The sequence below is a fragment of the Oncorhynchus mykiss genome, chromosome 10, assembly GCF_057628025.1.
Source record: "Oncorhynchus mykiss isolate SJ-2025 chromosome 10, ASM5762802v1, whole genome shotgun sequence".
NCBI lineage: Eukaryota > Metazoa > Chordata > Actinopteri > Salmoniformes > Salmonidae > Oncorhynchus > Oncorhynchus mykiss.
Window position 1 is genome coordinate 42338129 of NC_143031.1, and position 24714 is coordinate 42362842.

General features: G+C 42.4%; 2 protein-coding genes across 6 annotated transcripts; both read left to right on the plus strand.

The window, feature by feature from the left end:
• Window positions 1-599: 599 nt before the first annotated feature.
• On the plus strand, window positions 600-6315 carry LOC110533897 (protocadherin alpha-C2). Of its 4 annotated transcripts, none has more exons than XM_021618491.3 (4): window positions 600-3366; window positions 4484-4545; window positions 5083-5189; window positions 5384-6315. In XM_021618491.3, the coding sequence occupies exons 1-4, from the start codon at window positions 838-840 to the stop codon at window positions 5692-5694; spliced, it is 3009 nt and encodes a 1002-aa protein (XP_021474166.2). In that variant the 5' UTR covers window positions 600-837; the 3' UTR covers window positions 5695-6315. The 4 variants fall into 4 exon arrangements, with proteins under 4 accessions (XP_021474166.2, XP_036846243.1, XP_021474164.2 ...); XM_036990348.2 differs by having other exon boundaries at window positions 620-3366; window positions 5387-6315; XM_021618489.3 differs by having other exon boundaries at window positions 620-3366; window positions 4484-4557; window positions 5384-6184.
• A 131-nt stretch (window positions 6316-6446) lies between these two features.
• LOC110533908 (protocadherin alpha-C2-like) lies at window positions 6447-17751 on the plus strand. 2 transcript variants are annotated; one of them, XM_021618502.3, is made up of 2 exons: window positions 6447-10731; window positions 13516-17751. In XM_021618502.3, the coding sequence occupies exons 1-2, from the start codon at window positions 8278-8280 to the stop codon at window positions 13543-13545; spliced, it is 2484 nt and encodes an 827-aa protein (XP_021474177.3). In that variant the 5' UTR covers window positions 6447-8277; the 3' UTR covers window positions 13546-17751. The 2 variants fall into 2 exon arrangements, with proteins under 2 accessions (XP_021474177.3, XP_090042789.1); XM_090186663.1 differs by lacking the exon at window positions 13516-17751 and adding an exon at window positions 11961-11997 and having other exon boundaries at window positions 8106-10731.
• Window positions 17752-24714: the final 6963 nt, after the last annotated feature.

The window sequence follows — 24714 nt, forward strand, 5'->3', positions numbered from 1 at the left end:
AGTGAGATGTTACTTATTTGCTCTTAAAAATAGATATTGTTTGGGTTTTATTCAAATATTTGCCTGTGCGTTGTAAGGTTTATGCAATAGATTTGATTGTAGCCTAGCCTATTACTTTCTTCTTCTGCAATTGGTCATTTTGAATGAAGCTACTGCAGTAGATCTATTTGACAAACCGAGGATCAAATAAACATGAACCATTTGTAACCCCAAAATGGGTAAGACAGTTTTTCAAATATTAAAGCATGCGATATGTCGCATGAACCATGCATGCATGCTATTTTGTATCATAACCTTCAAGAGAGATAAATTAGTTTAATTCAACTAAACTGTGATAGCCTATCATTTTAGCCCCCCGTCCCGTAGAAATTGGGCTAAATAACACGGTCGCTGCATTTGATTAGTGCGAAAGATTAGCCTATGGTGTTTGTGCTCAAACTGGAATCAGAGCAGATGTCGCTTTTCCCTATCGGAATACTGGGATTGAGCCAATAAACACACGCACGCACGCGCGCGCGCGCACACACACACACACACACACCAGAGCATCACAATGCTAATCAGAGACACCAACCTCCTCTGCGCACCCCTTCTTCTCTCCTCTTCTTTTCTCACTCACACACACATTCAAAGACACTCCGCTGGGGCGAACTCCAAGGCTCCACTTCAAGTTGTGGATGCTATTAGCCTATATCTTTATATTCACTTTTTTCCATTTAGAATAAAAGAGTACAATTCGAAAATGATTATTTACAGAATAATATATATTTAAACGTAATGATTTTCTAACTGAAACCCATGGAGTGTGCATTTTTTGTAGTATAATCCGCCGCTCAGATGGACCTCCGAGGCGCGAAGAGACGGCTTGGGGGGATATGGCAGGTGACATGCCTAGCTCTCGTCGTATGTGTCCTGGATTTAGTTTGGGCTCAGATTCGTTATTCAATCCCTGAGGAACTGGAACATGGAGCTTTTGTTGGAAACATAGCCGAGGACTTGGGTTTAGACGTCGAGAGACTCTCTGCGCGCAGGTTCAGGATAGTTTCAGGCGCAAAAAAGCAATACTTGGAGGTGAATTTAGAAAATGGTATTTTATTTGTAAACGAAATAATTGATCGAGAGGAACTATGTGAACAGAGTCTGTCTTGCTCTTTCCATTTGCAAGTGGTAATCGAAAACCCATTGGAACTGTACAGGGTTGAGGTGGAGATTTTAGATGTGAACGATAACTCACCCAGTTTTCCGTGGAGTGAGTTTAATTTGGATATATCCGAGTCGGCGGTACCCGGGTCCCGCTTCCCACTAGAGAGCGCGCAGGACTTGGACGTTGGAAGCAACTCGCTCCGCTCGTATCTGCTGAGTGTGAATGAACATTTTGTCCTGGACATCCAGACGCGTAGTGATGGCAGTAAGTTTGCGGAGTTGGTCCTGGAGAGCCCCTTGGACAGAGAGCAGCAGAATACGCACCAGGTGGTGCTGACGGCCGTGGATGGAGGCTCGCCAGAAAGATCCGGGACAGCGCAAATCAATATAACAGTTCTGGATGCAAATGACAACGCGCCCGTGTTCGACCAGTCTTTCTACAGAGTGAGGCTTGTGGAAAACGCACCGAAGGGCACCGTTGTGATAAAACTAAACGCATCGGATTTGGATGAGGGTCCTAATGCGGATATCACATACTCTTTCAGCGGGCATGCTCCCATAAAAGTGCGCGAGCTTTTCAGTGTGGATTCGCGCACTGGAGAGATCAGAGTGAAAGGTGTCGTAGATTATGAAAAGGCCAGGATGCATGAGATATATGTGCAAGCCAAGGACAAGGGCCCATCGGCAGTGGCCGTGCACTGTAAAGTTCTAGTCAATATCTTAGATGTGAATGACAACCTCCCGGAGGTGATCTTGACATCAGTGTCCACACCTGTCCAAGAGGACGCACCACCGGGGACTGTGATAGCTGTCATCAGCGTCATGGACAAAGACTCAGGTGAAAATGGAAATGTTGACTGTGAAATTCCACATCATGTCCCCTTCCAGCTCCACTCCTCTTTTAAGAACTATTACACTTTGGTTACTTGTGATTTTTTGGACAGAGAGACGGTGCCAGAGTACAACATCACTCTCACAGCAAGAGATATGGGCGCACCTCCCTTGTTCACAAGGAAAACTATTTTGGTTCAAGTGTCAGACATGAACGACAACACACCCCGATTCAAGCAGCCGTCATACACCGTCTATTTGACAGAGAATAACGCACCAGGAGCCTCAATTTGCTCGGTTACTGCCCTGGATCCAGATTCTGACCAAAATGCCTATCTCTCTTACTCTATTCTGGAAGGTGATATACATGGGATGTCCGTGTCCACCTACGTCTCCATAAACTCAGACAACGGGAATATTTACGCATTGCGTTCTTTTGACCATGAGCAGCTAAGAAACTTTCAGATTTTAGTCCAAGCACAAGATGCCGGGTTTCCACCCCTGAGAACCAATGTTACCGTAAATGTCTTTATTTTAGACCAAAATGACAATGCACCAGTCATAGTAGCACCTCTACCCCAAAACGGCACCGCGGCGACTGAAGTGGTGCCCAGGTCAGTTGATGCTGGCTATCTTGTGGCAAAAATCACTGCGATGGACGCAGACGCAGGTCAAAACTCGCGTCTGTTCTACCAGGTGCTCCAGGCAAACGACCCGAGCCTGTTTAGCGTCGCTCTGTACACGGGCGAAATCAGGACAATTCGCCGATTTGTGGAAAAAGACCCCATAAGGCAAATGCTGGTCATTCTGGTCAAGGACAACGGTCAGCCACCCCTTTCGGCCACAGTTTCCATCATCCTGTCAGTTGTTGACAACGTGCCAGAATCGCTGCCTGATTTCGGCGACCTCACACTGAGCCCCCAGTACCGCTCGAACCTCACGCTGTACTTAATAGTGTCTCTGGGCGTTATCTCGTTCACGTTTCTGGTGGCTATTATCGTCCTGGCGGCGATAAAGGGATACAGGGACAGACATTCCATTCGGAGGTATAACGTCTCTCTGAGTGCATGCTGCGGGTTCCGATCAGAGGAATCTACCACTGATGTGTTCAAGAAGTCCAACTTGAACGTGCAGATAACCACAGGCACCAAAGGATCCACGAACTGCGTTGAGGCAAATGGCAACGGCCCCCTTTCTCAGCCATACTGCTACAAGATGTGTCTGACCCCGGAATCATCTAAGAGCGATTTCATGTTCCTAAAGTCATGCAGTCCGATGAATGCGACTCCACAGAAGAATAATGCCAAGGGCGCAGACTACCCCAAATCGGGTTGGAGCGCACAGGACTCCCGCAGCCTGATAGTGAACAACGGAGCAACTATTCCGAACGAGGTAAATGGCCTAGGCCTGTACTGCTCCAAATATAATCACATCAGACCTCCAAGTAATTATAATTTATCAGTTTATTTGTATAATTTTGATGATTGTCACTCATGCTTGTTCAACAACTAAGAAATATTGCAAATTATAAGTCTGTCAATGAACGGAAAGTAATTACGCACAAGTCAGGAAAGCTGATTATATTGGTACCGCTAACGTTTAAAGTAAAAAAAATATGACTTCCAAAGTCATACTATTAAAATGGTGCATGAAGACTATATGTATTGAAGTGGACTGAGACACACTTATACTATTAGGAGCGAGTGAGCTAAGGTCATGGGCAAACGTCACTGGTTGAATAATCCTTAAAACGGTCCGTGGTTAGTCTATCCACCATGGTTTATATGTAATATAGTGTAATATATAATGTAACATAAATCAATTGTAGCCCAGGTGATACCGTAAAAGTGTAAAGGCTTATAGAAATGGAGAAGTCATGTGATGTATTACGTGCTATAAGCAAAACATCTTATTGTATTGTTATTCTGATTGCCTCAGCAATCCAACCATTTCCATTTGTCTGTTCAAGGATAAACTGACGCTGCAAGGCCTTGAACGTGAATAGAACAAGACGTCCATAGTGTGATGGGACTCATACAGTACACACAGTAATATATCAAATAATGAATGTATCCAAATATAACTGTTTAAAAGTCATGAAATAAATCAATAAAACACGCAGAACGCATATACATATGTACGATCACTCTGATGACTGGGGATGGTGGCTCACTTGCAACTTCACATAATCTGCTTCTCCCTAGGGATACTCCGTCGTGCCACAGGGGTGCAATAGTTGCATGCCTGGGTGCGTTAACGGACTGTAGTAGGCCTACTGTAGAACATTAGTGCAAGACGTGATACAACTGTACTGTTCATTTTCCCATTCTTTGGTTCATTTATCAATTCCTTATTGATTTATTTCAAGTGGCAATTGAAACTATCCACAGCATGGTACATCATTTAATATTTCTCACAGACTCATATTTATTTGTGGCAATTATATGTAATTGATGTGGGCTATCCTCTCAGCTGTATTACTAACCTATCTACGTCCTCAATTGTGCAGCTCAAGCAAGCGAACATGGACTGGACATTGACGAAAAATCGACGAAATTCAGCACACAAAAGGTCAACAAAAATGTTGGTGGAAAAAAAAAACAAGCGAGCACACACACATTTCACATTTACATTTGAGTCAATTAGAGACGCTCAGTTAGTGCATTCATCTTAAGATAGCTAGGTGGGACAACCACATATCACAGGCATAGAAAGTAATGTTTTATTCTATAACGTAGCTGTCAGTAGAGTGTGGTGGTGGTGGGGGGGGGGGGGGGGGGTTGAGGTGAGGAGGATGATTATTTAAGATACAGTTTGAAGAGGTAGGGTTTCAGATGTGTTCGGAAGATGGGCAGGGACTCTGTAGTCCTAGCTTCAGGGGGAAGCTGGTTCCACCATTGGAGTGCCAGGACAGAGACGAGCTTGGACTGGGCTGAGCGGGAGCTGCACTCCGGTAGGGGTGGGAGGGCCAAGAGACCAGAGGTGGCAGAACAGAATGCTCGGGTGTAGGGTTTGAGCATAGCGTGAAGGTAGGGAGGGGCATGAACGCACACACACACACACAACAAGGAGTCATTCTAGTTCCTTATTTTTATTTTCTTTCTACAGCTTTAGATCCATGGAGAGGACCTTCCCACGTAGACCCAGGCCGGACCCTGATGGCTTCTCCTGCCCGGTGGCACCGCAGTACTATACCTGGGGTAGTCATATGCGTGGTACGTGGACCAGGAACCTAGAGTGTCAGAAAATATTCTATACCAATACTAAAAGACAACAAAATACAGACCGGTAGTCTAGAGAAATAATTATAAAACTGACGCCATGACATTATTTCACACTTTATAAAATGTTGCTATTGCAGAAATCACACTAACTAACGAACACTTTATTGTGTGATTTGTTTTGTTAGCAGAATACAAGATGTCCTCCCAGGTCGAAGGGATTGGAGGGGTTGGAAGTGTAGGAAGGGTTCCAAACCGTTCGTGGACTCCGAGTTACACCCAGCCTCCATCTGCACAGCCACCACCTGACTACCAGCACAACGTCTACATCCCTGGCACACCGTCTGGGTACTGCACTCTGAAGCCTGCACCCAGGGGGGAACTGGATGTCTACAACTCATTCTCTACGTTTGGAAAGAATAAGAGGTTCATCTCTAGCTATGACCCGAGCTTTGACCAGAGAGGGGACAACCTGATAAACAAGGACTTTTTTAAATGAATATATTAGAAGACACTGTGCATACAATTTAATACACACTTCCGTGGATGTTCATTAACTATTAATATAATCAACCCATATAGTATAAACCTCTGTGCACAAGGAACATTTAAATAGTTTAGTATATTTGAATCCATGCTTCGAACACATAACTTAATAATTTACAGCATATTCTTTTCTCTCAATACAGCAGTGTCATAATTCTCTATTTTAATTTGTATCATGTACAGTCCTAGTTGATAATGATGATGAGATTGTGCAGATATAAGGGCAATTATAGTCACTTGTGGGGATAATGAGGAAAATGATCTGAGGATATCTGTTCCCAGCAGTTATGGCAAATTCTCCAAATGCCTTGAGGGTTGCGTTGTGAAGATTGTGCACGGCATTCTGTTAGGCAGTGATTTACAAGCATGTATATCATATTGTTGTACTTTATACCTTCATGTTTGACCCGTTTGGCTTCTTAAACACGTTTATATGTATAAAATCGGATTTTACTGCTGATTTATTTTAATCAATGTGGGTTAGGACGGGTGGACTGGAGGACACGCAGAGCCTTACGTTTGGCTACGGGACATACAATGTAGTTGTGGACATATAAATACAATCTAGATTCAAGAATGTAGAATATATTTCTGTGGTTGGAGCCATGCCTGTGGAAGGTGGTGCTGAATTGACGTAGACAATCGCTGTGACGTTGACGTCACATTATGATTATTGCGTCAAAAGTTGAATTCTTATCCATCTGTTGCTCTGAGATTTAGAGCCATATCGCTATCGCTCTGTTGTTGCTTTTGCAGTGCGACTTCTACAGTCAGATCGAGGCCATCTCAAGTTCTGTTTTTGAGGTGCTGCTGATTATGACAACTTGCAGTGGAGTTTTATCACAGGTATGTATAGCATAATTAAATTACTGTCTTGCACGTTTTACAGACCATTTAGTGGGGCCCGTATATGAGCCTTGCTCCGTCAACATGAAATCAAAGAAGCAGATTAAGAGAAATGGCAATATGTGAGGAAGACTATTATATTTATTTTTATATTTTGGCGTTTCGAATCCACACGTAGATCAAGTGTGCTTTGATATTGGACACTGTGCCGCTGTTCCCTAAGAATATACTGCACCACCACACAGTCAGGGGATATGGCTTGACATCGACACTAGCTAGGTTGACATCCATAAAGCGACAGATTTTCATGCGAATAATCTATAATTCGCATAAAGAAAATATACGTTTTTTTCAACCAGTAGTGTTTCCAGCAAATGTATTTGTTGCAGAAAAAAATATGTGCATGATGATGTAGTCTACACAAAATGTACGTTTTCATTGAAATTTTGATGTAGGCCTACAGTATAAAAAGTTCAATGTGTTTCCATAGCATTTTCAACTCTACAGATAGTTTTGTCACACGCTCTAGCCAAAAGCTCACAGATACAGTGCGAGTAGGCTGTGCGAGTAGGCTAGTCTACATGATGCGATCAGTATGGATAAGAGCGATAATATAATTGATTTGTCAAACGGCAGTCAAGCATCTATCATCAAGTCACCAGAATAAGACCATCGCTATTTATTAGAAAGTAGCATCAATATCACCGTGCACTTTCACCACCATGTGAAGTTGATCATAATTTATTTAATCTGTAGTCTACTGCATGATTTCCCTAGTCGTAGTGGGAGGACCAGACAACATGTATCACGAAACCTCGATATAATGGTTATTATATCAACATAACCAACGTTTCCACCACCATTTATCGCCTAATTAATTTAACAGACACATTTCACCATGTCGAACAAACAAATGATCTATTTGCATTTATACATTAGCACCGAAACTTCCTGTTTCCATCACAGATGTGATTTTTGTTGTTGTTGATATGGTATGACTTTACTCACATAAAAAGTATGGATGGAAACATGTTTATTTATAAGCCCATTTCTGCAATTCTGGCTCTGCTCATTCAAGCAATCTTGTTTGGAGATCCAGATACTGTGTGGCGCAGTTCATGTGGCTGGGTGCTGAATTTAGGTTGGCTCGGAATTGACGCAGACTATCCTTGTGACGTTAAAATCACATTACGATTACTATTATTCTATTTATATTTTGCACTGGTTTTATTTCACGAGATCAGTGTTGCTCAGAGATGCCCTGACGCTGTTATCGTGCTTGTCGCTGTCGCAGGAGGACGACCAAGTGAGGGAGAGGCCAAGTTATAGCTTTGAGGTGCTGATTATCACAACTTGCCGGAAGCTTTTTAATAACAAGTAGGGGCGTGTAGAGGGCTTTCGAAATATTACTTTTCGTCTGCAAACATGCATTAATGTTACATTCAAAACATTTCCACATAGCTCACACAATGTCGCTGTTCCTTTACGACTACTCAGCAGACGTCATCACGATTGGGAGGGCAACGCACCGCATTTGTACCGCGTGGAGGCTTGGTATGAATTCCCCCGGTGCAGAAGAGAAGACTACCGATTGTTTCTCACATAAACAATAGCTTTTAGATGTAAATATATTCGGCTTCAACGCATTGCTACAAGTACTGTCATATTTTACCATATTTGGTTTGCAATAATGGCTTTATCCATTGCAACTGTCTGGACAAGGTGCGCCACGGTTCTCTTTGTATTCAGCGGGATGTGGGGAATTGCTTTGCCCATTACTCGCTACTCTATTCCCGAGGAAATGCAAGAGGGTTCCGTTGTTGCAAACCTGGCTACAGATTTGGGAATTGACGTTCGCGCTCTGGTAACACGCAAGGCAAAGCTTGACATCATCCACACAAAAAAATATTTGGACATTAACAAAGAAACGGGAGAGCTGTTCATACTTGAAAAGATAGACAGGGAATACATATGCTCGAGCAAGACAACGTCTTGTTTTCTTAAAACGGATGTCATACTTGAAAATCCCATTCGTATTTTTTACATTGAGCTTGAAATCATGGACATAAATGACAACGCTCCTGTCTTTCGAAGGGAGACAATGCAATTGGATATTTCAGAATCTACCGCTCCGGGAGAGAGATTCTCTTTGACAAATGCTGTGGATGCAGATGTCGGTGCGAATTCTATTAAGACTTACTATTTGAGCGAAAGCAAGTATTTTACAATTGAAATACAGACCGGAAGCGATGGCTCTAAATATGTAGATTTGGTTATCAACAGTAATTTAGACCGAGAGGAACAGGCGGTTCATAATTTAATATTAACTGCTGCAGATGGCGGGGTTCCTGCGCGCTCATGTACGGCCAGTATCGTCCTTAGGGTTCTGGATATCAATGACAATGCCCCCTTTTTTAACCAGCCGATATATGCTATTAATGTAACTGAAAACTCCCCAATTGGAACACTAGTAATGAAGTTGAACGCAACAGACTTGGACGAGGGCACGAACGCAGAGATTACATATTCATACACGTTATATACATCCGAGAAGACACAAGAAAAGTTCTATCTAAATTCAAATACAGGGGAAATAAAGGTGAAGGATGTGATTGATTTTGAGGAGAGTCACAGTTTCGATATATATATTCAAGCAAGAGACCAAGGATCGAATTCGTTATCTGGAGATTGTAAAGTAATGGCGTTTATTACCGATCTGAATGACAACTATCCTGAGGTCACCATTACATCTTTTAAAAGCACGGTCAATGAAGATGTTACCATTGGAACATTGATAGCAGTAATCAGTATAAGCGATAGGGACTCTGGGGACAACGGTGAAGTTGAACTCACTTTGAACCAACAAGCAACCCTACCCTTCGTTCTCGATAAGTCTTCGGAGGATTACTTTGCTCTGCTTATTTCAGAACCACTGGACCGTGAGACAATTCCAAGATATGACATCACTTTCATAGTCACGGACAAAGGAACACCTCGCTTATTTGACAATGAGACAATCACCTTGGAGATACTGGACGTCAATGATAACGCACCAGTATTCCCCCAGTCGTTCTACACAATCCATGTTGTGGAGAACAACATCCCCGGCGCACTGTTGACGTCACTCAGTGCTTTTGACCCCGACCTCCACGAGAACCAGTATCTGGTCTATTTTATCATGGAGAAGGAGATCATCAACACGTCTATGTCCATGCTGTTCTCCATTAATCCAGAGAATGGCAACCTTTATGCTCTAAAGACCTTTGACTTTGAAAGGGAGAGGGAGTTTCTTTTCCACATAGAGGCCAGAGACTCTGGGTTACCTCCACTCAGCAGCAATGTGACAGTTCACGTCATCATTCTGGACCAGAATGACAACACCCCGCTCATAGTGTCGCCTTGGCGAGCACAGGGCTTGGTAATTGAAGAGGTGATCCCGAGGTCCGTTGATAAAGGATTCCTGATTGTCAAAGTAATCGCTATTGACACAGACTCATTACAGAACTCACGGGTCACATATCAGCTTCTACAGACCAGTGACTCTACTCTGTTCAGCCTAGATCAGTACAACGGGGAGATCCGGACCACAAGAATGTTCAGCTACAGGGACCCCCGTCATCAGAGGCTGGTTGTTGTCGCCAAAGACAATGGAGACCCTGCTCTTTCGGCCACAATTACCATCAAGATATCAACAGTAGAACACATGGTGACGCCATTCTCAGAAACTACTGAGGTGCCATTAGAATTTGACTTGTTCACAGACTTAAATCTGTATTTGGTCATCGGTTTGGGTTCAGTGTCGTTCCTGCTGTTGATCACCATATTGGTGATCATTGTGCTGAAGTGTCAGAAACCGAAGCCCATGAAGATGCCTCCTGCTATAAATATGAATCTGAACAGTCTGAACAGGAACAGTGTGATCAGCAGAAACAGTATCATCAGCCAGAGGAGCTCCACCATCGCTGATTCCACCCTCATCTCCAGTGATGCCTACTGGTACAGCCTGTTTCTAGCAGAGACCAGGAAAGGCAATGTGGTTGTCAGACAGCCTATAGTACCCAAGGGAGCAGGCTACTTTGTGTCCAGTATACCCAGAAGCACAGGTCCTACAGAGACCAGTGACTCAAGAGCATCCACACTACAGGTATGTGCTCCTCTGAGAAGGAGGCCTGGAGCAGTTTTCCTCTTGTATTTCTTCATATGAAATGCACACTCCTCCTTCCTTCATGTAATCACAAATCAGACAAGGGTGGATTAATGAAAGCAGCAGTCTTGCTTTCATTGAGCCTATAATGCATTCACTGATTACATGAATGAAGGATGCATTCAAAAAATATTCAGACAGGGCCTCGTTTTGCAAAGAACATTATTTCCCCCTTTGAAAAAATATACTAGACCAGAGCTACCTCTGCATGTTTCTATGTTCTGGCACTGCGCACCCTGCAGACTGAGTGACTGTTTGACCCACTTCACAATGTCATATTCATTCCTCTTAGAGGAGGAGCCTACAGACCCTGTGTCGCCTCAGTGCAGCTCTCAGCCTTCTACTAACACACTCCAGTTAATGAACAGAGACTGTGGTAGTGTGCTATTTAGAACTACATCTCTGACCAGGGTTACCAATTAGAGGATGCTTGAGGTTGGTTTGTTAAATAAACTCAATTTATTTCTAAAGATCTATTGGATGTCTGCAGGTTTTATCGTGTTATGCTCTGCTCTAGTCCTGTGGTGTTTAAACACAGGCAGTCTATTGCTGTGTGTTTTGTAGACATTAACATAAATACTTATTTGCTTTTAATTTGCCCTGCTGCCTTTCACTCTACTGGGGTTTGGCTCCAATTGCTTACGTAAGTCATTGAGCCATGCTAATTCCCAAGTCATGTTACTGCCACTTCCTTTCATTCTTTGCTTGCAGTTCATGCAATTTTAATGTATTAAAAAAATGGCTTTCCAAGATCGTCTGTGTGCTGTTGTCTCAAGACATTACAACTCTTTGAGGTCAGGGAATTGAAAACCAGGCCTGGGGTTTGTGTAATAATAAAACTAACCCGGGGGAGAAGAATGGACTCAAGTGAACTCTTTCACAGATAAACTTCGTACAGTAAATATTAATGGGAAAGTCGGTGTAGGCTAAACATTGTATTTGTGTAGATGTGTGTTTGTCTTTGTGCATTTTTTTCTTCAGGTTGCAGGCCCAACAAGACTGAACTGAACTGCCATTTTAATTTCAGCTTTGATTTAGGGACAAGGCAGAGTCCTCTCCATTGTACTGACATGACATGAAAACTAACGAGATGGATTGGATTAGTGGAGCGTGTTTTAAAAAAAAGTGTGTGTGTGTATTTTGAACCTTTCTTTTTTTCTATTCTAAAGTACTCAAAATGAAAGGAAACCCATTCTACAGCTGGAGGTATGCTCGTTGCTGGTAACATGTAGGAGCACTGTGATTGGTGTAACTCAAACTAGGATTATGTTTCTAGGCCTGTACTTTTGGATACATTTTCTAATTGTCACTTTTATCAACCCAGATGTGGGGTTGATCTGTGTAGGCAGAGTTCAGTGTCCTTTTTAAAAGGGGGCATGGATTATATAATGTCAGCAAAGAGCAGACAAACATTGATTCTCAGAGAGGAGGCAGAGAAAGGACGATGAATTCCTGCACTCTTAGAAAAAAAGTGTTCCTAAAGGGTTCTTCGGCTGTCCCCATAGGAGAACTCTTTTCGGTTTCAAGTAGAACCCTTTCCGCAGCGGATTCTACATGGAACCCAAGAGGATTCTACATGGAACCAAAACGGGTTCTTCAAAGGGGACAGTTGGGGACAGTTGAAAATCCCTTTTATGTTCTAGACAGCACCTTGGTTTCTCCCTTTCTCTATTTTTCATCTGTCCCCTTCCCCTGACACTCACTGCACACCCTCCTTCCCATTGACCTTCATTGTGATGCATCTGTGAGCTATGAATATTAAATTTGGAAATCTCTCTAAAGCGGGAAACCAATCACTCACTGACAGCTGAGATTAGGCCCAAAGTGGCTGCCAGGTCAGAATAATAATGACAATATGTGGTTTGTTTGGCAGAGACTCACGGCAAAGCTCTAAGCACAAATAACGTAGAGGATTAAGGTATGCACTGTCCTGGTCCTGAGCTCTCAGTGTGTACACCTGCCTCAGAGCAGTGGCTGCATCATCCAGCACCTCTGTCACATCCACACACATCATATTTTAGCTCTGCCCCTGCTGCCCAGCAGCCACCTCTTATCACTGGCCCAATACAAGGGAAAAACATTTCAATTATGATCAGCATGGTGTCAGGTAGTGGCCACAGACTAACACAGACTAACTGCGGCCTCCATAGACATAGTACCAATTGCCCTACACGCACACACACACACACACACACACACACACACACACACACACACACACACAATTATACTAAAATAGTTCAAACGCCAGCCTGCCTATCCCCCACTCTCCCAAACTGTGATGTGCATGTCTCTATGGTACATATAGCCCTTTCATTTTTCCTTATTCTTGTCATTTGTTTGGTTTTATTCAAATTTCACTTGCTTGCTTTTTAATCTGGCCTAGATGCACATGATAGATCCATTCTGTAATTTGTCCTGATTTCTATTGTCTGTGAGGATAATAAAATAAGGATTTGAACAAATAGCCAATGTAGACATTTTTATGGAACTCACCATGCACACCTCCCTACATAATCCAGAGCATGATAATTGTTTAAGTAACTCAGTATGTAACACCCACCCATGTTTGATTGATTGATTGATTGTGCAGTAACCAGTCATGTCCCAGTTGAGGGATCTTATCAGTTGCATGAGTTGTGACTCCTTAAAGGCTGTCAGTCAAGCTGATCCCCTCCTCTCTCCATCTCCTATTGGCTGACTGTATTTTCTATTTATTGGCAGGATTCCAGGGCCAGCAGTGACCTGCCATGATGGCCTCATTCTGGGGTATTCAGCTGGAGAATGTTCAAAGATGTTAAGAGCGACACCAACACCCCTATTCAATCACTGGGATCCAACAGTTACCTCTGGGGGCAGCTCCTCCAACCCTCTGCCCTCCTCAAACAGACCACACCTGTAGACTACCTTCATCATTTTCCATCAAGCATGAATCTGCATGGCTCCATCGACAGGTACTTGCATTTAGAAAATATCCTAAAGAAGAAACAAACTTAACATGATGTCTTTATGCAAAGCACCCTCTGTTAACATTGGAGCAGGCACTCAATATCTTCCAAAATCCTACCTTACCTCTCCAGGAAAAACATGACACAAAAGGGATATTCTGTCGTGTCCTTGTGAGGGTACCTCATTGTGATGTCATAATGCGTTATTGGGGTATGTGTGAGAGGTCACAATCAAAGAACAAAAAAAAAACATGTACAAGAGAAGGATGTTGTCAATGCCTTCCATAACCCCTTTAGCTGGTGAAATAACAATCTCAGTTCATCTGTGAATGTGTAGTGTGCACACTCTAGGTTAGAACTTTAGTTTATTTTGATTAGAAATACATAGAAAGACATTTTTCATCATTTTTGCTTTCTAGATCTTGTTTTTGGCTCCGGACATCAGCCTATAGGATGGAATTATTCATTTCCTGATACATGGTGTTGGATGTGCATGTTGAGTTGCTACTATAAAATAGATCAATACCTGATACCTGTCATCCAATGAGCCAGGTATGAGAGAAGTACCCCATGTTGCTCCACTTCACATTGCAGACAGAGTTAATATATTCTCACAGTTCAAATATTCATGAGCACATTTGACAGCGGCACTATATTTAGTATATTTTGATGATAGACATTTCCTTCTCAGCATATCTATATAGAGCACAGACTAGAATCAATTTCTAGTGTGAGATCATGTCCAAGGAAATACTCAGGACAGTGACACACCAGGATTTAGCTCCTACCTGCCTAAACAGTGCAATATGACGGTCAACCTAGAAAACACTGCATGTAGAATAGCTGTAGCACTAAAGGGCTTCACTTTACAACAACTTATCATACCTCCATCTGAGTTTTGTCAACGTACCTGTGCAGGCCTCTGCCCGGTTCTGATTACTCTAACACTTTCTCTGCACTGTGAACAAGCCTCAGAGAATCAGCTACAGGAGAAATCAACATAAAACAGGAGGCTTACGGGAAGAACCCATGTGTACTTTAAATGAGAAATGTTACTATATTCACTTAAGAAATATGACTTTTGAAAGTATTTCTCATTGTATATTCAAAAGGTATTGTATGTTTGGCATGATACAGTACTCTGGACATGATTTTAAAACTTTACAATGTTTTATGAATTTGTATCTTTTTTTATATTTTGACCTAACAGTTCTTAATGCTACTTTTTGTGACTTATTCAAGTGCATTGTGTAGTCTACTGTATTATATTTGTAGTGCAATAATACAGCATTCAATTATTTTATCTGATACAGTGTACAGACAGACAATCTCAATTATTTTATGACATTTGAATGGAGTACTCCACTCACTGCTTAAGCATTTCACCAAAATGTTATTTTCAGAGTATCAAAGTGTTCACAGACATAGAGTAGCTGTTCTCCCAGCAAGACCATGACGTGCAAAGATTTAATGCAAGGCGTTAGGTCTTAGAAATGAGAAACTAGAACATACAGCAGTGTGTCCATGTGACAATATGGAGGGAAAGGCCAAAATAAGCGAGCGTGGGACAGAAAGACTATGCTACTAATACTATTCTATTCCTTTGACGTTAGAGCATGTCTTTATAGGCCGAACACTCACAATCCATCCAATCTCATTTGAAATGCAATACTGTACTTAAATCCTACTACACTGCTAAAAAAAATAAAGGGAACACTAAAATAACACATCCTAGATCTGAATGAATGAAATATTCTTATTAAATACTTTTTTCTTTACATAGTTGAATGTGCTGACAACAAAATCACACAAAAATTATCAATGTAAATCAAATTTATCAACCCATGGAGGTCTGGATTTGTAGTCACACTCAAAATTAAAGTGGAAAACCACACTACAGGCTGATCCAACTTTGATGTAATGTCCTTAAAACAAGTCAAAATGAGGCTCAGTAGTGTGTGTGGCCTCCACGTGCCTGTATGACCTCCCTACAACGCCTGGGCATGCTCCACATGAGGTCTAGCATTGTCTTGCATTAGGACGAACCCAAGACCAACCGCACAAGGGGTCTGAGGATCTCATCTCGGTACCTAATGGCAGTCAGGCTACCTCTGGCGAGCACATGGAGGGCTGTGCGTCCCCCCAAAGAAATGCCACCCCCCATGACTGACCCACCGCCAAACCGTTCATGCTGGAGGATGTTGCAGGCAGCAGAACGTTCTCCACGGCGTCTCCAGACTGTCACGTCTGTCACATGTGCTCAGTGTGAACCTGCTTTCATCTGTGAAGAGCACAGGGCGCCAGTGGCGAATTTGCCAATCTTGGTGTTCTCTGGCAAATGCCAAACGTCCTGCACAGTGTTGGGCTGTAAGCACAACCCCCACCTGTGGATGTCGGGCCCTCATACCATCCTCATGGAGTCTGTTTCTGACCGTTTGAGCAGACACATGCACATTTGTGGCCTGCTGGAGGTCATTTTGCAGGTCTCTGGCAGTGCTCCTCCTGCTCCTTCTTGCACAAAGGCTGAGGTAGCGGTCCTGCTGCTGGGTTGTTGCCCTCCTACGGCCTCCTCCACCTCTCCTAATGTACTGGCCTGTCACCTGGTAGCGCCTCCATGCTCTGGACACTACGCTGACAGACACAGCAAACCGTCTTTCCAGATCTCGCATTGATGTGCCATCCTGGATGATCTGCACTACCTGAGCCACTTGTGTGGGTTGTAGACTCCGTCTCATGCTACCACTAGAGTGAAAGCACCGGCAGCATTCAAAAGTGACCAAAACATCAGCCAGGAAGCATAGGAACTGAGAAGTGGTCTGTGGTCACCACCTGCAGAACCACTCCTTTATTGGGGGTGTCTTGCTAATTGCCTATAATTTCCACCTGTTGTCTATTCCATTTGCACAACAGCATGTGAAATTTATTGTCAATCAGTGTTGCTTCCTAAGTGGACAGTTTGATTTCACAGAAGTGTGATTGACTTGGAGTTACAATGTGTTGTTAAGTGTTCCCTTAATTTTTTTGAGCGGTGTATATATATCTCCATCATATAGGTTGCATGCACAGTTATTTTCACTGAATCCATAACCTGGTTGCACTACTCATCTACCACAAACTGCAGTGCAGCTGTAGTTCTCATCAATGTTCCAGTTCTCTCTTGATCTCTTTCCCCTTGTTAAAGCTCTCTGTGAGGTCACTGTGTGGGGGAGGTGCTACACTAATTATGGTACACATGAGGGCTCTGCCTACTCTGCCCGTAGGGAGGGAAAACTGCCTGAGCATTGTGTAAAGACACCTTTTGTCGGGTTACAGAAAATATCCAACTGAATTCAGACGTCATGTGCTCTTTATGGGTGTCATGCGTTACCCCAGTACATGTGACATGAGGACAATGAGATAATGGTGCTTAATCCAGATTCAAGTCATGATTATTACCAGGGATAAAATGTAATCTGGATGAACTTAGATCCCAGGAGTTTTGAGAGAACATCCTAAGCAGCCAGTGGCTGTGTGATGTGACCTGAGACCTCAAGCTCTACTTTGACAGAACAGATGTTCTGTGGAAACCAACGGAGGAGTTTAAAACCTGTATCGGCGTATCTACTTTGTACTTTGTGTTTTTTTTATTTTATAAATAGAATATACTTTTTTATATCTGCTGTAATCTCTGAACTTGGATTGATAGCACAGGAGTGTGTTTGTGTTGCTTGCTTCAGTGTCATGCAGATGTGTCTGTCTCCGTTGTGCGGCTACACTGCTTATTCCTGCATTTTGATTCTACATTTTGATTCTACAGTCTACTGTATCTGCCCGCCTTTCTGCATTACTTCCTGTGTTCTAGGTGGGTGGGGGGTGGGGACACAACCCACAATGCTGATTGGTAGATGAGAGAGTGTGTGGGAGAGAATGGCCTTGCTTACATTTTTTTAATTCAAAAACAGTTTGGATGTTGTTTCTGTTGTTTATTGTCCCGCTTGTAGATGCGTATGTGAATAAAGCTTTTAGAGCTGTGCTTCTATGGGTCAGTTTCTTTCCGAAGGCCAGTATTGAAGTTATCGGGGTTGATCGGATACTTAAATCATCAGGCATTGATGATAACCCAGTTTCTCACTCCAGTGCTCCATACTGAATCAGGGAGATTGATTATTAAACTGAGGGAGAGGTTAAGATTCAGGAAGTAGGAGGTAGAAACACAGCTTTCTCCCGGCGATGTTCTTCTTATCTTAATGACGTTAAAGACATGCCCACACTGCACAGTGAAACACTGATGGATGATCTCCACTATGACAGCACAGAGCCTCTACCCTGCAGTCCGCTGCAAACGATTGATGGTAGTGGGCTGTTTGCTAGGAACCACCCAGTACCTAAGAAATGGTTGCCATGACAACTGCACCAGCTTCCTGTGATCACAGAGGAGGGGAGATTATCATGAGGAGGGGAGATTATCCCTCTCACTTTTGGGTGTTCTGTCTCTACGATTAAATCTGTCTGCGATGTGATTGCCTTTGCACAAAATAGTTCCTAACTCATCAAATCAAATCAAATTTATTTCTTACATGCACCAAATACAGTAGGTGTATTTGGCGTGAAATGCTTACTTACAAGCCCTTAACCAACAATGCAGAAAAATAAGTGTTAGGTAAAATAAACAGTACCCCTGAGGTGCTGACCTGTTGCACCCTCGACAACCACCACCATTATTATGTGACCATGCTGGTCATCTATGAACATTTGAACATCAGACGACTTTCTAGGGAGTTTTTCCTTGTCACCGTGCCTCTACACCTGCATTGCTTGCTGTTTGGGGTTTTAGGCTGGGTTTCTGTACAGCACTTTGAGACATCAGCTGATGTAAGAAGGTCTTTATAAATACATTTGGTAGATTATATTTGATTGATACAGCTGTAGAACCATTTGAGGATCTATGGACCCATGCCAAGTATTTTCAGTCTCCTGAGAGGGAATAGGCTTTGTCGTGCCCTCTTTCATGACTGTCTTGGCGTGTTTGGACCATGATAGTTTGTTGGTGATGTGGACACCAAGGAACTTGAAGCTCTGAACCTGCCCCACTACAGCCCCGTCGATGAGATTAGGGGTGTGCTCTGTCATGACACAATATCTCTGTTTGGCTAGAGTGGGAATGACACTTTATTATCATCATACTGTGTGCCATCTTGGGCAATGGTAATGAATGAATCTTGAATGCATACTAGCTATAGTTTGGCACTCCAGTGTTTCAGTAATCATATTCAAGACTCTGCATAGTGCTCCAGTTACAACAGTCGATACCTTCTATATGCAGTGCCAACCCCAACAAACCTCTGCTCTCTTGCTCTCCCTCCCTCTGTCTCGGTGTGAAGACCAACGCTCGGAGACGAGAAGCAAGTACAGGGAGTGAACATTTAATGGATAACAGACAAGAAACAAACAAGGACAGTGTCTGGACTGGGGAAAACACAACGACATAAATGCTGACACGGGGACGGAGGAACAGACAGATAAAGGGAAGGCAATCAAAACGTGAAGGAGTACAGGTGAGTCCAATGAAGCGCTGAGGCGCACAGAGAAGGTGACAGGTGTGCGTAATGATGGGCAGCCTGGCGCCCTCGAGCGCCAGGGAGGTGGAGCGGGAGCAGGCGTGACACTCAGTCTTTCCCTCCATCTATCTCCCACCATTCTCAGTCGCTCTCTCTCATAAACACCTATGCTGGTGTGCACACTAGCATGTACAGTATGTGCACACACGCACACTCCTCTTTTTATTGGAAGTTGAGCTGTGATGCTGAGAGAGAGAGAGAGAGAGAGAGAGAGAGAGACTGAGAGACTGAGCGTGAGAGAGGTCATTTATTTATTTATGTCCACTAAGAGTCAGTCAGACATCATATAGTCCTACACACAAGCAAATAATAGGCTAATAGGCTTTTTTTCTAGTAACTGAAGAATGAATCATTATTTTACTACACAGGTCAAAGATGATAACATTATGAGTACAGATGACTGTATTATACAGTTCATCTGGAAAGTATTCAGACCCCTTGCCTTTTTTACATAACAGCCTTATTCTAAAATTGATTCAATAAAAAAAATCCTCATCAACCTACACACAATACCCCATAATGACAAAGTGAAAACAGTTATTTTGTAATTGTTGCAAGTGTATTAAAACTAAAAACAGATACCTTATACACATAAGTATTCAGACCCTTTGCTATGTGACTCGAATTTGAGCTCAGGTGCATCCTGTTTCCATTGATCATCCTTGAGATGTTTCTACAACTTGATTGGAGTCCACCTCTGGTAAATTAAATTGATTGGACATGATTTGGAAAGGCACACACCTGTCGATATAAGGTCCCACAGTTGACAGTGTACGTCAGAGCAGAAACCAAGCCATGAGGTCGAAGGAATTGTACGTAGAGATCCGAGAAAAGATTGTGTTGAGGCAAAGATCTGGGGAAGGGTTCCAAAAAATGTCTGCAGTATTGAAGGTTCCCAAGAACACAGTGGCTTCCATCATTATTAAATGGAAGAAGATTGGAATCACCAAGACTGTTCCCAGAGGTGGTCGCCCAGCCAAACTGAGCAATCAGGGGGAGAAGGACCTTGGTCAGTGAGGTGACCAAGAACCCGATGATCACTCAGAGATATCCAATGTTCTTCTGTGGAGATGGTTGTCCTTCTGGAAGGTTCTCCCATCTCTGCAACACTCCACCATTCAGGCCTTGCTGGTAGAGTAGCCAGACGGCAGCCACTCCTCAGTAAAAGTCACATGACAGCCTGCTTGGAGTTTGCCAAAAGGCACCTAAAAGGACTCTCAGACCATGAGAAACAAGATTCTCTGGTCTGATGAAACCAAGATTGAACACTTTGGCCTGAATGCCAAGCATCACGTCTGGAGGACACCTGGCACCATCCCTACGGGGAAGCATGGTGGTGGCAGCATCATGCTGTGTGGATGTTTTTCAGTGGCAGGGAATGTGAGACTAGTCAGGATCAAGGGAAAGATGAACGTTGCAAAGTCCAGAGAGATCCTTGATGAAAACCTGCGCCAGAGCGCTCAGAACCTCTGAATGGAGCCAAGGTTCACCTTCCAACAGGACAACAGCCCTAAGCACACAGCTAAGACAAAGCACCAGTGGCTTCGGGACAAGTCTCTGAATGTCCTTGAGTGGCCAGCCAGAGCCCGGACTTGAACCCAATCTAACATATCTGGAGAGACCTGAAATTACTCGTCATGACTGACCACGAGAATCCAAATAGGTCAGATCAGGTTTGCAATGAATAACTTCAATCAGACTGGCTAGACTAGCTTCAAAGAAGCATCTTCAAGAGCGAATGGAAGGAAAACCAACTCTATAGTGTTAAGCGGAATGACACAGGGGAACCCAAGAGCAGACTCAGAAGAGGAAACAGGGATAAATAAAGCAAAATATTTATTGTTACAAAGGGAGATATGGAGTACAGATCCAGGGAAGCTCAGAAAAACCAGATGTGGAGACTGAGGTTGGAGTTAGCTTAGAAGAACAGGGTAAACAGGTCCTGAGGGGAGTCCAAGGTAGTGGGGGTGAGTAAAATCCAGAGCAAGGTAGTTGTGTGGTGAGATGTGGAACGGGAGACAGGAGACAGAGTGGTAAACTGCAATGAGAGGAAAAACGGTGTCAGGCAGGGAAACAGGCACAGCAGAGTAACAGGATCTTGATGACTAAAATCACAAATTGTCTGAGCAGAGATTACGATCTGGCAGTGAGGAAGTGGCAGGACTGATATTTGTAGAGGTCTTGATTATGGAACGAGTTGCAGCTGGTAGGGATCTGCTCTGACTCCAGCACACCTGTCACCAACCACACAATCACACATAGAGGGAGAGGGAGACAGAGAGCGTACAGGGGGAGTAACTGCAGGTCAAGAAGACACCGAATGAACACCAGAGGGCATAGCAGAAGCAGATGTGACATATAGTTCTGTTCAGGACTACATGACAAGTCACCGGATACCGGATAGCTACGAAGAAGGACAACAGTAGAAGAGTTGTTGGAACCATTTCGACAATCAGAGCCTTACAAGTGTGCCGCGAAAAGGCCCAACCCCCTTTCTAAGGCTGCCCCATTCACAGAGAGATCCCTAGGCATTTCACATAAATACATTTATGATTTCTTCCTCAAAGTGGGTGGCGGTGTGTGTGCAAAGTATATGGTTTTTGTAGGTGAGACTAGTTTCTGAATGTGGCCATGCTAAGTGTCTCTGTCCCTCTCTCTCCCTCTTCATCTCTTCTTTAAAACCTGTTTGGGAAAGGCGTGCCGATAGCGGGACACCTCGACAACATCCGGTGAAATTGCAGAGCGCCAAATTACTATAAATGAGGCTATAAATACTATATACTATAAATATTTAACTTTCATAAAATCACAAGTGTAATACATCAAAATAAAGCTTAACGTCTTGTTAATCCAGCCACCATATCAGATTTCAAAAAGGCTTTACAGCGAAAGCAAACCATGCAATTATCCGAGGACAGTGCCCTGCATACCAACACATGAAAAACATATTTCAACCAGACAGGTGCGACACAAAAGTAAGAAATAGTGAAATAAAAAATGCATTACCTTTGATGATCTTCTTCTGTTGGCACTCCAAAAGGTCCCAGTTACATCACAAATGGTCCTTTTGTTCGATAATGTCCTACTTTATATCCATAAAAACTCAGTTTAGCTGGCGCGCTTCAGTCAATAATCCATCCAGTTCCCCTCCATCAAAATGCATACAAAATGAATTCCAAAACGTTACTAATAAACTTTTCCAAACAAGTCAAACAACATTTAGAATCAAACCTTAGGTATCCTAATACGCAAATAAACAATCAAATTTAAGACGGAGAATAGCATGTTCATTAATAAATAAATAAGAAAGAACGCGCTTTCTTCCACGCGCTTGAAAACATTACAGACAGAATGGGAGCCACCTAGAAAAACTACAATTTCTGAGTCATTTTTCCAAAAACCAGCCTGAAACTCTTTCTAAAGACTGTTGAAATCTCGTGGAAGCCCTAGGAACTACAATTTGGTAGGACTTGGGCTTATAATTATAATACTAGCCATTGAAAACAGTGGTAAGCTGAAAAGTCTTTTTTTGGGATGGTTTGTCCTCGGAGTTTCACCTGCCATATCAGTTCTGTTATACTCACGGACATAATTGTAACAGTTTTAGACACTTTAGAGTGTTTTCTATCCAAACTACCAATTATATGCATATCCTAGCTTCTGGACCTGAGTGACAGGCAGTTTACTTTGGGCACACTTTTCATCCGGACGTGAAAATACTGCCGCCATTCCCAAAGACATTTCAACAAGCATCCATATTGTTGTCGTTTTGCAAGGGACCTGTTTTCAGCGTATTACATCTCCTGTCAATAACCGGTGCAGAGTGCGTGTGTTTATCCTCTGTTCCCATTTAATTAGCTAGTACATAAATAAATAAACCAATTTGTATAGTACCGAATCATAAGTACGGCTCTGGTTTTAGCAGATGCAAAGAGGATACGACTGTTCAGAATGGTGATATGATATGAGGTTATGATTTATAAGTTGGCTGTTTATAGATGTAAAGACCTTTTAGAGTTTAATTCGGGAGATGGTAACTATTTTAAGAACCGCTCTCGTGGGGCCCCAAATCCTAATGTTAATTGTTACATGATTCATTAATTCGGGTGACAATTAAACATTAATTAGATACATAACATTCTTCAGATTAATATTAAGGTCAAGTCACAACACTGTGCAGCGACGTTCCCCATCCAAGCTGACAGAGGTTGAGAGGATTTGCAGAGAAGAATGGGAGAATCTCCCTAAATACAAGTGTGACAAGCTTGTAGTGTCATACCCAAGAAGACTCAAGGATGCAATCGCTACCAAAGGTGCTTCAACAAAGTACTGAGTAAAGGGTCGGAATACCTATGCAAATGTGATATTTCCAAAATTTGTTTTGTTTTGTCATCATTGGGTATTGTGTGTAGATTGATGAGGGGGAAAAACAATTTAATCAATTTTAGAATAAGGCTGTAACGTAACTAAATGTGGAAAAAGACAAGGGGTCTGAATACTTTCAGAATGAACTGTATAACAAACACTACATAATGACAACAGATGACAGTTTAATAAATGACACCATATGATTGTTCATTATGACTACAGATGACTATTTAATATATGACTACAGATGACTGTTTAATATGACTACAGATGATTGTTCATTCTGACTACAGATGACTGTTTAATATATGACTATAGATGACTGTTTAATATGACTACAGATGATTGTTCATTCTGACTACAGATGACTGTTTAATATATGACTACAGATGACTGTTTAATATATGACTACAGATAAACTGTTCATTATGACTACCAATGACTGTTTAATATATGACTACTGATAACTGTTCAGTATGACTACAGATGACTGTTTAATAAATAACTACAGATGACTGTTCATTATGACTACCAATGACTGTTTAATGTGTGACTACAGATGATTGTTTAATATATGACTACAGATGACTGTTCATTATGACTACAAATAACTATTAATAATGACTACAGATGACTGTTAATATATGATTACAGATTACTGTTCATTATGAATACAGATTACTATTAATAATGACTACAGATTACTGTTCATTATGACTACAGATGACTGTTAATATATGACTACAGATGACTGTTAATATATGATTTCAGATGACTGTTAATATATGACTACAGATGACTGTTAATATATGACTACAGATGACTGTTAATATATGACTACAGATGACTGTTAATATATGACTACAGATGACTGTTAATATATGACTACAGATGACTGTTAATATATGACTACAGATGACTGTTTAATAAATGACTACAGATGACTGTTAATATATGACTACAGATGACTGTTAATATATGATTTCAGATGACTGTTAATATATGACTAG

Bases quoted from the DNA above. Each gene is read 5' to 3' on its own strand.
- LOC110533897 (XM_021618489.3), top strand. From the start codon at position 838: ATGGACCTCCGAGGCGCGAAGAGACGGCTTGGGGGGATATGGCAGGTG. The intron at 3,367-4,483 runs GTAAATGGCCTA...TCAATTGTGCAG, and splicing joins GAGCAACTATTCCGAACGAG to CTCAAGCAAGCGAACATGGA. The intron at 4,558-5,082 runs GTTGGTGGAAAA...TTCTTTCTACAG, and splicing joins CACAAAAGGTCAACAAAAAT to CTTTAGATCCATGGAGAGGA.
- LOC110533908 (XM_021618502.3), top strand. From the start codon at position 8,278: ATGGCTTTATCCATTGCAACTGTCTGGACAAGGTGCGCCACGGTTCTC. The intron at 10,732-13,515 runs GTATGTGCTCCT...ATTTATTGGCAG, and splicing joins CAAGAGCATCCACACTACAG to GATTCCAGGGCCAGCAGTGA.